This window comes from Onychostruthus taczanowskii, unplaced genomic scaffold (genome assembly GCF_017590055.1).
Source record: "Onychostruthus taczanowskii isolate IOZ18803 unplaced genomic scaffold, ASM1759005v1 scaffold27, whole genome shotgun sequence".
NCBI classification, from domain to species: domain Eukaryota; kingdom Metazoa; phylum Chordata; class Aves; order Passeriformes; family Passeridae; genus Onychostruthus; species Onychostruthus taczanowskii.
In genome coordinates this window covers 4,235,123-4,249,578 of record NW_024500017.1, presented here as the reverse complement: position 1 = coordinate 4,249,578, position 14,456 = coordinate 4,235,123, and the positions used below count along the sequence as shown (strand labels likewise).

General features: G+C 42.9%; 1 protein-coding gene across 1 annotated transcript in view; it reads left to right on the top strand.

Moving 5' to 3' along the window:
* Positions 1-14,165, top strand: part of SNTB1 (syntrophin beta 1) — a 113,629-nt gene extending 99,464 nt beyond the window's left edge. The window contains exons 5-7 of the mRNA XM_041407606.1: positions 6,338-6,534; positions 8,019-8,209; positions 10,743-14,165. Coding sequence (XP_041263540.1) covers positions 6,338-6,534; positions 8,019-8,209; positions 10,743-10,835 — 481 coding nt within the window. The 3' untranslated portion in view covers positions 10,836-14,165. The remainder of the gene's footprint in view (positions 1-6,337; positions 6,535-8,018; positions 8,210-10,742) is intronic.
* The last annotated feature ends 291 nt before the right edge of the window (positions 14,166-14,456 follow it).

The following is a 14,456-nucleotide window of genomic DNA, read 5'->3' as shown; positions in this document are numbered from 1 at the left end:
TGCTCCTCCAGGCTGAAAAAAATGAACTTGTTACCCTGAGTTGAATGTTCTGGTGTGGCAGCTCTGCACCACCAGTACGGGCCTTTTGGGGGGTTCCACATCTGATGGAGACACTTTCAGCACAGCTTCTGTTCCTGCTCTAGCAAATTAATTCCTGGCTTTTTTTAGCTTAAAATGGTAAGCTTGGAAGACACATTCTTGAATATAGATTAGCAATAAGCATTTGCATTATTTTGAAGGTATCCATTAACACTAATTCAAAGAGAGCTTTCCCGTGGTTGCCTTTATGCAGTGGAAACTGTCTGTGCTTCTTGATGTGAATCTTAATCATGTTTCTCTGCCAGTATGGTCAAAGGGCTTGAGAAAGAGCTGTTGTTCCTTGTTTCAGCCTTGCTACAGGCCTCTTTATACAATTTTCAATGAGTTCTCATTCAGAAGGGCTGGTTGCCCTGGCCAGAAGCAGTAGGGCTCTTACTGCCCTCTCGTTAGTTAATTTTTGTTCTCTGTGTCTCCCCAAATGAACTGACGCTTCGCTGCTAAGTCATTATGTTAAGAAAATAAAAATTGAACCCACTGGTTTACACTGATTGTGTGTTCCATCAGTGGGAAGCCACCTTCTGACTCCCCCTTTGTTACCCTAACATGGGTGAGAGACACCAGCTTTGCAGCTTGCAGCCTGCTGAGTGCAGTGTGGTGCTGGATGCAATTGACAATTCTAGGTGACAAGTCCCAGTGAAAGGTGGGTAAAGTATTGCAGCCTGTGTCCAGCTGTGTTAGAGTTTGAGAAGCAATAGCACCCCAGCAGAAGGTGATGCATTTCCTCCCTTTTTTTTCAGGGTTTCATTTCTGCATGAGCTCAAATCCTCCCTAAAGTGACTGGGTGTCTTGTAGTGCACCCTGCGCCTTCCTGGCCACATGTTGTCATGTGTAAAGACAACTCCTTGCTGAGTGTCACCTGCTCCCATCACCACTGAGACCAATTTACTGCACCAAATAATGAAATCCACATCTTGGGCACTATTACTTAATTATTTTTTCTTAAGAGGCCAGATTGGATAGCAGACAGCCTTGCCTTGGTTGGGGATGGCCATCTCCTTGTCTGATGGGGTATTTTCCTGAAAAACATTGGCCTTCATGCTAGAGGGGAATGAGAAGTTGCACAGCACATGGGTTAGGCTGCTGAAGGATTTCAGACTGGGAAGAAAGAAAGCCAGGATGGTCTGTAAGAAAGCCAGGATGCAGTTCAGAAAGGACAGCTGCAAAGTTCAGTGCTGGGGAATAATCAATCACCTCTGCTGTTTTGGGGTGGATTATGAGCAACAAAGTAGTTGCTCTGCCAGGAAACACCCAAGCACTGTGATAAAGTTGCTTCAATCTAAGGTGTTGTGGTTTTGAGAGGGGAAAATGAGCTGCTGTTTTGGGGTGGATTATGAGCAACAAAGTAGTTGCTCTGCCAGGAAGCGCCCAAGCACTGTGATAAAGTTGTGGTTTTGAGAGGGGAAAATGAAGACAATAATCTTGGGTTATAGCAGAAGTGTTGCATTTTGGGCAGATGTCGTAATCATATCTAACTACGGAGAAGGAGTAAAACCTCGGGTGATACTGCATGTTCATGAGAGGCATTGCACTTCCAAAAAGATGCCAGTTAACTGTGGAAGGTCTAGAAGAAAGCAATGCAAATATATAACATGGAAACACTATCAGGACGGGAATACTTAAGAAACCTTAGTAGTTTAATCTAGAGAAGTCCATGGAAAACATATCAATAGTTTTCAGATATGAAGAAAAGACACAAGGAGGACAGGGGAGTATCTTTTCCAGATCCCTCCTGAGCACAACGGGGCATAGTTGACTGCACTTGTGGCAGGGAATTGGTGAGGTACTGGTTTTGATTCTCTGGGAAAGGTGTGCGATCCTCATCACGGGGACATTGAAGGATGGGTGACACACAGCACAGTTAGCCCTGCTCTGTGAAGGGAGATGTGCTGGGTGACCTCCTGACAACCATTCCAGCCCTATTTCTGTGATTTCTTACTACCATCACTGAATGTAACACCCAGATAAAAAGACAGCAGCTATACAGAATTTGGAGTTCCGGATGGAGTCACAATGTGATAAATACACATATACCATGGATTCCATAATGGACAGATTCCCTAAATCATTACACCTTCTGTTTTGGATGATTTTGATTAAAACTCTGCAGGGTTCTGCTTTTATGATCTGCCACACTGAGTACAGTTATAACAAAAAAACAGAACAGGTTTTCTCTTGGTATTGACTGCTGTGTTCATTCTTGGTCAGTGATTCCCCTCCTCATGATGGGTTTTTTAATCCCCTCTGTGCATTGATCAGTGCAATTTAGAACTTTTCACCTGGAAAGTTTGCAGAGCACATGTTGTAATAGTTGCTCCCATCTTTCAGATTTTTATAAGTCCTTGGGAAAACATTTTTGCTTAGCTAATGCATATTTGAAAAGCTGCTGAAACTGGAAAACTTCAGTGCCACATACTGTACAGAGTCATGTTTAATCTACCCAAGACATAATGAGCAGAGAAAATTGGAAAATGGTAGAAGGATTACAATCTTCTCACAGTCCTTTAATAGCAAAATTTCTACATGCCCTTCTTGTTTGCTGATAAGTTTGGCTACAACCTACTGATGCCATTAAGACCTAAAAATATTTTCCAGTCAGTCTTTTCTAGCTTTTCATGGAATATAAATAATAGCTCAAATAAAACTGAGATCAGATTTTAGTTGTTCCTTTAAATCTCTGCACGGGGAGGCACAGCAACTGGCGCACAGCCCTGACTCCAAGGACCTTTTTGTCATAATCTCTGTTTCAGTGTTTCCTTATGCCTGAATAACAGTGCCTCCCTCTAGCATGGGAAAGGGGCTTAAGTAATTACATCTTATATGTTTGCAATCAAATTCCATTATCTATCGTAGCCAGATATGAAAGGAAAGGGGAAAAAAAAAAACCAGCCCATGTTGGGCTCTGATTAAAGATCAGGTAAGAAGCTTTTGTGTGCAGTTGAGGTCTGTAACCAGAAAGTATTAAAGCAGTTTGATAGCTAATTGTATAGAAAAAACGGGAAAGGGGTTTGGGCACTGATCAGTCATTGCGCAGGTGGGCAGCGGGACAGGCAGAGAGCACTGGGTGCCCTGAGAGCCCCGAGAAGGTGTGCGGGGTGCTATGCAAGTTCTCTGCCTCTCTTCCCAAGGCAGTGAGGCGAGCTGTGGGCGCCTCCGTGCAGATGAATTGAGAATGTGCACGTTTCCAAGGAGTGCAGCCATTCCAGGGCAGGTTTCAATTGCTAAGTCAGGGTGCCACAGCAAAGGTCAGATGGCAGTGGTGTTCCAACCGCAGTGTTGATGCGCTTGTACGTGGTCTCTTCTGAGCTAAATCTCAAGTGGGCAGCTGAAGGCTTCCTTTGAACCAGTGCTGGTTTCACTGTCCTTTCTGCAGAGACCATTAGATCTGGCCGCTGCAGTAAATTGTTGAAACTCTTGTCATAGCATCAGGATGAGATACAGCTTCCAGAGCTTCTCACCCTGCACCAGCACTCCATGTTAGAACACATCCATCTTGCTATCACACGTTTGCAAAGCATAACGTTAAAGAGGTCCCCGCAGTAAGAGGCAAGGGAGAAATGAGAGACGATCGGAAGTGTCTCGCTGGCTCCCGGGAGCGCGCCCAGGGCTCCTTTCCAGGCGCTGCGCTCCGTGAGGGCCCGGCCGTGCCCGGCCTTCTCCTGCCCTCTCGCGGCGCCGCCTCTGCCGGGAGGAGCCTTCGGCGCTCGGCGCTCACTTCCCGGCTCGAGTGTTCGCAGATTCCCCCAGAAACCTCCACAGAGCACAGGAACCTTCAAGGGCTTGGGTGAATATTACCAGAGCCGGGCCTGGGGTGCTTCTTCGGATCTGGGGTGCAGCACACACCATACACACACACACACACACACAGCCTCCCCTGCGGTCATGGTGATGGGAGGCAGGAGTGAGGACAAGCCTTCTGTGAGGTTTCTAAGGCTGTTTTTTGCCTTTTAAGGTATCTCTGTGGTCTTTAGGATAAAATACCTTCTATGTAAATGAAATGGCCCACATTAATGCAACTTTATTAGAGCATCCTTTGACCTGTACCCAAATACAGCTGGTACATAAATACTATCAAATGCCCTCCTGCATGTCTGCCTAGTTCAAGTTTAAGTGCATGACTTTCCAAAGCATGATCTGGAGTTGCTTGATGGAAAAGCATTTTTAAATAGTGAGACTGGATTTTTAATAATGAGATAATAAGAAAAGGCAGGCAAGAATCAGTGTTCATGCTGGATGCGTTCACATACTTTAATTTGTAAAGTACATCTTCATTCTATCCATATGCTGAAAAACCTACAATACAGTACTATGGATACAGCATGAAGGTGTGGGGGAGTGGGTGGTGGTGCTGTGTGTTCTGGAAGGAAATCAAACATTGGAACCATCTGTTTGTTATGTATTCAGTAACATAAGCAATAGAAAATTATTTTTAGTACAGCTGATGAGCACTGCATTAAGGAGATGATCCAGGAAAAAGGTGGAATAGTTTTATTCCTAGTGACAAACTTGATGTGATTTTCCAGGCTGTTTTTTCACAGCCCAGTAGCCAAAGGCAGCATGAGAGCAGTGGCCATGCCTGTGCCTGGGTGACCACCCAGGGACAGGCAGCAGCAGATGCCACTGGAGATTTCAGTTCCCTAATGCCTGCCTTAATTATCAAGACGTAGCTTCTCCTCTCACCCTCTCACACCAAATGAAAGGGCATTAAAATTTTTGGGTTGTTTGTTTGACACTCAGTCCCTGATTGCAAAATCTGCCTGTAGTAGAGCTAGGAGACCCTGAGTATCAAAGGTGAGGCATTAACTCAGCTTTTCCAGAGGGGAAAAAGCCCTTCTTGTCCTACCCAGACACAGGGCAGGGCATCTCTGACCAGGATGTTCTGTGTCTCACTTCCCAGGAGCTCTTGGGATCATAAAATCAAGAGGGATGCTCAAAAGAAAGTTTCCATGAACTTGAGCATGAACAAATCTTGCAAACCTTCTAGTGGGATATGAAAGAGGGGTGCATCTGTTTGCCTCAATGTGCATCCCAAATGTCAGCATGGACTGTCAGGGAATTGGGGAAAATTTCAGATGCCCTGTGGCTGCTGTTTCAATAATTGAAAAGCTAAAGTTGCACTTTTTCTTTCCTTTCTCCTTTTTTCTTTTCTACTAAAACATCCCTGATTGGTGGCATACCCTTACAGTGTCAGCTAACAGGTAACTGTTCTTGCTGATGCCAAACAATAATTTGAGGGTAAATTAGCATTCAGTAGATTAGTTTAATCTCATGTTTTCTCCTTTAGTACAAGTGTTCTACTACCATGCCACATCCTTTATAGACTACTATGAAGTATATTGTTTGCCTGTAGAAAGAAAAACAGAAGGCACAAGGCAGAAATAAGCTTTTCAGACAAATTTCCTTTTGTGATTGCCTCTGAGGGTTGGTCTCTGAATCTCAAAGAGTGATGAGCTCCGCTGGATCGCTCTTTTCAGATGTATCAGTGTTGTGTCCCTGAATGAATTCTGTGTTGACTGTCCATACTTTTCGAGGGAGAAAAGCAGCATAAAAGGGCAGATTTAAGGAAGAATTAATTTTTGTGAGGTATTGATTTTCTCACTCAAAAATACTCCCTGCTATTTTTGGTTGCCCAGACGAACAAACCTTTCCTGGCCACAGGAGATCAGCTGTTGATGCTGGGCAAAAAAAAATTTTAATTGCAGACAAATGTGAGAGAATTTCAGATTACAAGTAGCTGCAACATTTTGCATTTTACAGGTTCCTTATGGGAAAAGTAAGTACAAGACAGTACTTTGGCATGTACATATTTTACAGAGCTTCATACTTTATTCAACAGCATTTATCATTGAATTTGACAGCAGATGTTTAAGCTTTAGAGCAAATGCTGCTTCACCATGGAAGTTGGATTCAGCTGCCTCATCTGAGCCAGCACTTGTATCTGTGAACCAGATTCCATCACCACAGATCAGTCAGGAATTTCTCTCAGTTCCTCATCCAAAGGGATGTGTTGTACAATTCATTAAGTAATTTTGGGATATCCGTGTCATTACCTGTGTGTCCAGCTGCTTCTGTGCTCACTGCCTTGGACCTTCACTCTTCTGAGAGAGAATGTAGAGGAGATGCGAGTTCTCATGCTCCCAACCACGTGTATTAGGAACGTGCAGATCTGTGCTCAGGTGGGGATTTTGGTGCAGTGCACTGTTGTTAGAATTTCCTGATGTGTTTTCAAATCCAATTGCAGGTTGGTTCATTCTGGCCCAGGAAAAGGCTCACCGAAGTCAGGGGTGGATTTGTCTTTTGCAACCCGTACCGGTACAAGACAAGGGATTGAAACTCATCTGTTCAGGACTGAGACCAGTCGAGACCTCTCATTGTGGACGAGGAGTGTAGTGCAGGGCTGCCACAATTCTGCAGAGCTCATCACAGAAATCACCACATGTGAGTAACACCTGCAGCATTTCCACACCTCCACACCCTTCCCGTGCCACTCGTGGCGGTTCAAGTTCCTTCTGCTAGAGGTGATTTACTTAAAAAATGTGCATGTTTAGGATTCTACTTGTTTAAAATACTGTCAGGTTCTGAGCCAGGCCCAGCTGCTGTGGTACCTGTGTCCAGTGACACACTCACTGTCATGCTGACTTTTGGGTTTGTTTTCAGCACGTTGTTTCAGAAACAAGTCTGTAGTCAGTCATGTAGGCCTGCGTGTCACAGAGGAATGATTGCCAGAGGTTTGTCCAGAAAGCCACAGAAAAGAGCATTTTTCTGAGATTCAGGAAACTCCTGTGAGCCTAGCAGGAGTGTCTCCTGCAGAGGGAGGAGACAGAAGAGGACTGGCACATTCACAAGAATGAATTGGTCATTTATTGACCCAGCCCTACGCAATAGAGGAGAGTAAAAAAACACAGTAATTTCCTTCCCTGAACATCAGGGTGTCACTTCTCAGCACTTCTGTACATGCAAAATCAATTGGAATATAAGTACTTGGCTGCAGATGCTCTGGAGTGATGCCCTGTTTGGCCAGGTAGCTGCAAGCCTGGCTTGGCTCTGGGGTTTGAGGCTGGGCCTTTCTCCTGAGTGCCCCCAGGCTTTGCAGTCCTTCCCCTGCTAGTCCTACAATTGGGAGGGCTGTTAATGTTGAATTTTATCTCCACTCATTTGCTAAAAATGTGGGAGCAGCAGCCAAAGCACAAATCCAGCCATGCCAAAGGGCAGTTCTTTTTTCTCAGAGCTCAGGCAGAGACACCTGGCTGCTTGTCAGCTGCTGGGCCCCAGCTGCCCCAGGGAGCTCGATGCTCTGTGAGGGTCCCTGATGTGCAAACCAGCCAGAGAGCTCAGGGGGAAGCAGCTCCAGGACGGGTCCGACTCCTCAGCACCGTGACATAGATGCTATTCTTTCCAAAAGAAGAAGGGCATCAAACCCATTCTTTTATCACAGTGCTTTTATCCCACTGCCAAGGAGCCTTCTGGTAGAATTGCTCCAAGAAGGTGATGGAATAGTGAATTTGGGATGTGAACTCCGAAACTCTTCATTCTTTAATTTGGATCATGGCCTCTGTTTCAGAGCTGAGGGGAAGATGCAGACTTTCTGCTGCAGTAGCTATTACATACAATTATCTGGGCCCTTTTTCAATTACCATGACACTAATGAGGACGCAGGAGAGTCTTCATCTTTGTCAGAATACTTTAGGGAAACCCTTTACAGGTCCTAATTTTCTCATGCATTGTGTTTATTGATTCTGGCTGTGTCTGTCAGATGCAAGAAGAGTAATTGTGACTTTGTCAAGGTTTGGAAGGAGGAAACACCAGTCTGAGCCTTCTTAAACTTAAGTATACTGGTTTTTGTCAGTATGTAGATGTATGATGGAACATGAAGAACTGCTTTTAAGAATGTGAGAGACTAAATTTTGTTTTTTTTTCTCCAGCTTGCACATACAAAAGCCAGGAGTGCCGTTTGACCATCCATTATGAACATGGATTCTCTCTTATAACTGAACCACAAGATGGTGCCTTCTCCAAGACAATTGCACAATATCCCTACGAAAAACTGAAAATGTCCTCAGATGATGGGATCAGGATGCTTTATTTAGACTTTGGAGAAAAAGATGGAGAAATTGTAAGTACTGTGTTTAGCAAAGGGATGCATGTTACCATCTCTTTAGCCCTACAGGCTGTGGGGGTGGAGAAGCTCTAACGGAGGTTGGACTAGATGAGCACTGTAGGCCTCTTCCAACTGAAATACTTTATTCTGTTCTAACAGTTGGCCAGTGCCAGGTTCCAGTACCAGTATATAGACACTGTGTTTTCTAGCACAGCACAATGGATGATCAGGCTTTAGAAGGAGATAAACTAAGAAGACATCTAAAACTGTAAAACCATACAGAGATTAAAGTTTTGTCATATTTTAGAACAAACCGTACCTCTAAATAGACAGATGTTAAAATGTTTTTATGTATCCATTTCACTTTTTTAAATTATTGAGGATAAAATAATTTAGGAATGAGACCTTATTAATTCCAGTGTACACATAGGGACTTCATGTTATGACAACAAGCTGTGTTTTAGGTGGTTTTGAGCATGTAGTTGCTGAAAAAAAACAAAACTACAGATGTTGTGCAAACTGCCTGCATAGGCCTCTAAGCTGTCACAATGCCTAAAAATAAAGCTTGTATTCCAGTGAGCACTTTAAATCCATTAATTATGAATGTAAACATAGTTTTCCCTCACAGATTTTTTCAGCGGTTCCTAAACATGGTGGGTACTTAATTCTAAACATCATCTTTGTTAACATATACTCTGCAAGCTGCTTATTGTCAGGCTTTGAAGGGAATTTCTTACTAGCTGTCATTAAAGTTGATTCATGACTGCTGGAAAGGTGCTACAAATGAGTGTTTGAGATTGCTTAAAAAATCAGCAGCAAGGCTATCAGCAAAAACCAGATTTAATATTTAGCAACAGCATGACAGAGTTTGTTGGCAAGATTCACTTTACTGCCTACCAGGACAATTAAGGCACACCAAGGAAACAAAGCAGCAACAAAACCAGGCAATCAAAATCCAGGCAATCAAAACAGAAATGAATTGAGAACCATCTGTGGGGCTTGTGTGTGTTAAGGTGTATGTATCAAAAGGATAGTGAAGGAAAGGATAAAAAGGAATATAATCTAAAAATTTAAGAGCACTCAAACTTTACAGTACTTTAGCTTAACTTATACCTTAAACTTAAAAATTTAAATTTATACCTAATTTATACCTATACAACTTAATTTATACCTAACTTAACTTATAACTTAACAGTTTAACAGAGGAATAACAGTATTTAACCCAACTTATGACTTCACAGTTGAACTTAGCAACTCAATAGAAGAACAACATTCAGCAGCCTTTAACTTAGCTTACAACTTATGACTTAACCTTACTTACAGGCCTCACTTACTGAGATATGTAAGGTTCTTAAACATCTAAGAAAGCAGCATGTCTCCCAGATTTGCTAAAGCATATACACAGGTGCATGCACACAGACAGAAAGGGTCAGTGCAAGCAAGTACCTGTGAAAAATTCCCCTCAGAGGTCAGGGAAACACTCACTTTGGATGCTTTTGCATCTCCCAACGGGAAAAGGGTCAGGCCCCAAGGAGTGAGGGTACCAGCCCAGGATTTGTTTGGTGTTCCTCCAAGTACAGCAAACCTGAGAGTTCGCTGGCTCTGAGAGGCCCCACTCAGAGGGAGGTGCTTGTCACAGCCTGCTGCAGTTCAGGAGAGCTCAAAGGGTCTCATTTTGGACAGCTGTTTATAGGGTCCCTAAAGAGTCAGCTTTAGTCCTAACAGTGTTTCATCCTGGCCACAGTTTGGGTCAGAACTTTCTTTGAAAGTGTGAGAACAGGAATGTTGTGCTGTCCAGCCAAGGAGGAGTTTCCAAGGTTGTTCATAAGGAAAACAGGAACTCCCTAGACAGCAGTAGTTCCTGGGAGCAGACAGTGTTTCTGATAAGCTCAGGAAGGGATGAGCCCAGGTGCTGCTTTTCAAGGTCAAAGCCTAATGAACATTTCTCAGATTGCAGTGCAGGCTGGAAAAAGGAGGAAGCAGGGCGGAATGCACCACCACAAAAGGCAAATGTGGTTTGTTTTGATGTGACCCTGTTGTTGGTCCTCTACACACTGACAAGCCTGTCACGCTTAGCAAGTGCATGGTGAGATCATCTGAGCCATGACTGTGGAAAACAAAGTCTGAGTTCAGTCTCACTGCTGGCTGGGACAACAGAGAAGCAGCTGTGCGGCACTGGCTGAAGGCACTTCAGCTGCACCAACAGCAGATGCACTGGGCATCAGACAGGGCAGTCCCACCACCATCCCAAGCAGAAATGGGGTTGAGCCTCTTGAAAAAGTGCTTGCAGAATCTGACTCCATTTTCTGCTCCTCACCCAGGTGGCCAGAGGCACCAGGATCTCACCTGTCACCTACTTCCAAGATGCTTATTAGTTTTAGTAACCTAAATATTTGCAGCTGAATGCAAAGGAAAAACAATATGGTGTAGAGAAGAGTTGTTATTAGTAGAATCCTGTTTAAAATACCAGACAGCAGTTTCAGTAGTCAGTAAATGATTTCTTGTTTGAGCTATAATTCTCAGCTTGATTTTTTTTCTGTACTTTCAGCAACTGGACCTTCATTCCTGTCCGAAGCCAATTGTTTTCATCATTCATTCCTTCCTGTCAGCAAAGATCACGAGACTGGGCTTGGTGGCATAAGTGGGATCCATCTGTTTCTTCAAAGAGAGACGAGGTCACCGCACTAATCTGAAGTACAGTCAACAGCAGCAACCTGTCCTAGCTGTCAAGCAGACACCAGCCTGGCACTCAGGACTGGGCATTGGTCATTTCTGCAGTCCTCCAAGGCCTAGGTTTCATTTTGACAGCTAAAGAGATGGCATGACAAGGAAGATGGGGGATTTCATTGTAAATAATGGGATTGTAAAATCCCATACGAGACCATAAAAGTGTGTAGTACCATACATGTAAATGTTTCAGAATGATAAATTGTGCCTATTTCAATGTACTTGTCTATATAAAGCAAAGGGCTATGCAGACGAGCACTTATTGTGATGCAAGCCAAGGTTGGTTGGGGAGAAATCCTCTAAAGATTGTCCCGTCACCTGAAAGTAAAAGGTTCTTTCAGTTATAATCTGTGTACCTCTTAGAGATTTTTCTTTTGGAGCACTGCCAGAAGCTGTTGGATCAATACCCAGCAGAGCCTGCAAATACCCACCTTTGAGTTGGACACTCTGAAGCAATCCAGCTGTGGGCAGGTAACAGCTGGAGGGTCCCCCCAGGGGCAGTTTCACATTAAGCAGTAATCACATGTCACCCACATTCCTAGTGATGGCTCGAGCCAAAGCAGGACCAGCCATAGGGATGGAACTGAAAGCCAGCTGTCAGGGGGGCACAGGCAGGAGGGCCCTTTGTTAATGAACACAGGATGCATTTTTATAGTGACTTCCCACAGTATCTTAATGAGTTTCAGCTATCTGGGAGCCTCAGCTCAGGTAAAAGCTACCTGAATCCATTCTGAGGCATGATGATGCTTCTGCCAGTTTATCTCCGTGGCAGTTTTCCAGTAGAAAGCCATACCAAGATTCTGTCCTCCTACCCCTACTGAGTCACCCCCTTTGCTCAGACAAGGCTGGTTGTGTGGTCTTCACAGAAGAACAAACATGGGGAAGGAGGAAGACTTGATTTTATGAGTTTGTGAAAAATTTATTGAAGCAGCTCCACAACAGTGAGAAACATACACCAGGCCAGGAACATGAGCTGCACTCCTTGACATGGAACTGCTCCTATGGGCATGACTTGGCAAAACCAGGTTTCTTGCTGGGGAAATACAAGATGTTCATCTCCATGCCCACACCTTACTGGTGACTGTTATGCACCACAGCTTACCGTTGTGACTCAAAACGTGATTCACTGAGTTTCAGCCTTCTTCACAGCTACTTGAGCAGCAAAAAGCAGGCAGGAACACTGACTTTCAGCTCCAGAGATGACACACACAGCTCACACCTGGAAATAAGAAGCTGGCATCACACGATCTGGTGGCAATAGGAAGAAGCAAGACAGAGATGCCACTTATGTTGTTCTTCCTTTTTAAAAAGAACAGCTTCACACAGGTGTGGGGTTTTGTCTGTTTTTAGAGTTTTGCCCTAAATTCATACTTTGAAGGACAGGAAGTAATATATTCAGTGCTTGTGGATGCTCAGTTTTCATATTACAACATTTCTTTTATTCCTGAGAAAGCATATAGATCTCAACTTAGCATCACTTGGCTAGCAAAGGGGAAAATTAAAAACACATTTTGGTTCCACGTTGTTTTTAAGCTAAGTTTGAGTTAAGCATAAGTCATGCTGTCTATTCAAAGCATAAAAACATGGTGATTTCCATAGATATCTTAATCATTAAAACAAATTAAAATATTGGGATGATGGGCTGCTAAATACAGAAAATAATCACTGAAGAACAGCTCAATGCCCCATTGGAAGAGCAGCCCCACTCCCAGGACCTCTCACACGCCAGGGAGAGATCCACCCAGCTCTGCACTTTCATTTTATTGTCATGGTACTTGCACTTAAAAATTAATTCCTCATGCAAATTAACAAGGGGTAACATGTTTCCTAACTTACCAGTAATTTCCAGATGGACATTTCTCATTTAGTGACCACTGCCATTCACACAACTTTCTGTGGCAGTTCCTTGGGACTCCTTGGGCTTGGAAGCTTCTAGGAGAGGTCTGGGAAGCTGAGAGCAGTCGGTACGCAGGGGGACAGGACTCTGAGGAGGAGCTCGTGTCACCTTACCAAGGAAACTCTTCTGTCAAGTCTTTAAAAACCAGTTCAGGACATTTTTATTGCTGTTCCAAAGTACAACTTAAAAATTTGGAGATAGGCTCTATAAAAGTGCTGGGGGGGGAGTAGGTTAAATACATATGTAAACTATACTGCACTATTCCCTTTTTCCTTTTAACACTTACAAATCACTGGAATGTTATACCTAACATGTATGTGCATTGTAAATATTACAAATTCCTATATTAGTGCCAACAATTAAATTACACAAAATGTAATCTAAGGTGCTCAGTACTATATGAAGTCTAAGTGAAAAACTAAGCAGTTTGCAAAGAAAATTCATATTATATATATTTATAGAAAAAAAAATTAATGATGATTACAGATGCTATTTCTTCATTTTCAGATTTTGGACTGATTCATATTTGGATGGGATAGACAAATGAAATATGAACCTACTCCACATTTATAAGAGTATAGTGAATATTTATATTTTAGAGGAAAAGAATATATTTAATAAAGTCATTTATTGGATTTTTGTGACGTGAGCTTACTTTATATCCAGACAAACTATCTGGAAGGCTGTCCTTTGGTTTTGGGCTGGGAGAAATACATCTAAACTGCAGTGCTTCTGTTAAGAATTCTGTTGCTGGAGGGAACTGTTAATTGCATTGGTGGAATGACTTTAAAACTTTACAAAAGTAAAAAAACCAAAACCCTGAAATCCCACAGGTATGTTTCAGGACAGGTCATTCAGACATCTCTGCTGAAGTTGCAATGCTTCTTCTGTCATTTATACTGGACTAGGTGGTAACAGAAGACTTACAAAAAATTAAGAAAAAGCAGAAATTTCTGCTCAAACTTCTGCATTCAAGGACTGAGGCCAACATGTGCCTTTTTTCTCTTATGAATGGTTATGGGAAAACAATTTTTTTTCTCCTTTGATTTAATTCTTAACTTAGTGGCCCAAACAGAAAAGATAACTGTGGGAATATAAGCCTTTTCTTTCAGTCTGACCCAAATTATGACAGAACAGCCTTTGGAAAGCCTAAAAAAGGATATCCCAGAGTTTCACTCTTTTCACAAAATAATTACTACAAATGGAATGGTCTTATCAGAAAGTTTGTATAGCAGCTTCACCATGAGAAAGATTGGGATACATATTGAAGCAAAAATGCTATTGGAAAAATGCGATGTAAAGTGTTTGTTAAAAAAAAATAAAGCTGATCTGATTGTCTTCAGGGAATCACACTGGTGTTTCTAACAGTCCTGCCCTTCAAATGGAACCAGCACCTCTCCTAAGGTACTTTAGAAATCAGAACAAGACTCTTGACATGCTACTAAGCAAATCACCACCACAAACACCATTGGAATTGATCCTTTGCAAATAACAGAACAAGTGTTTTCTTTCTGCAGAATGTTAGAATTTCTTCCTCCCACAGGACATGGCAGCACGCTCCATCCAGCTCTTCGCATTGGGAAGCTCAGCTGATTTGAAGGGGAGACTGATCTGATTTCCACCTGAGAGCATTCTCAG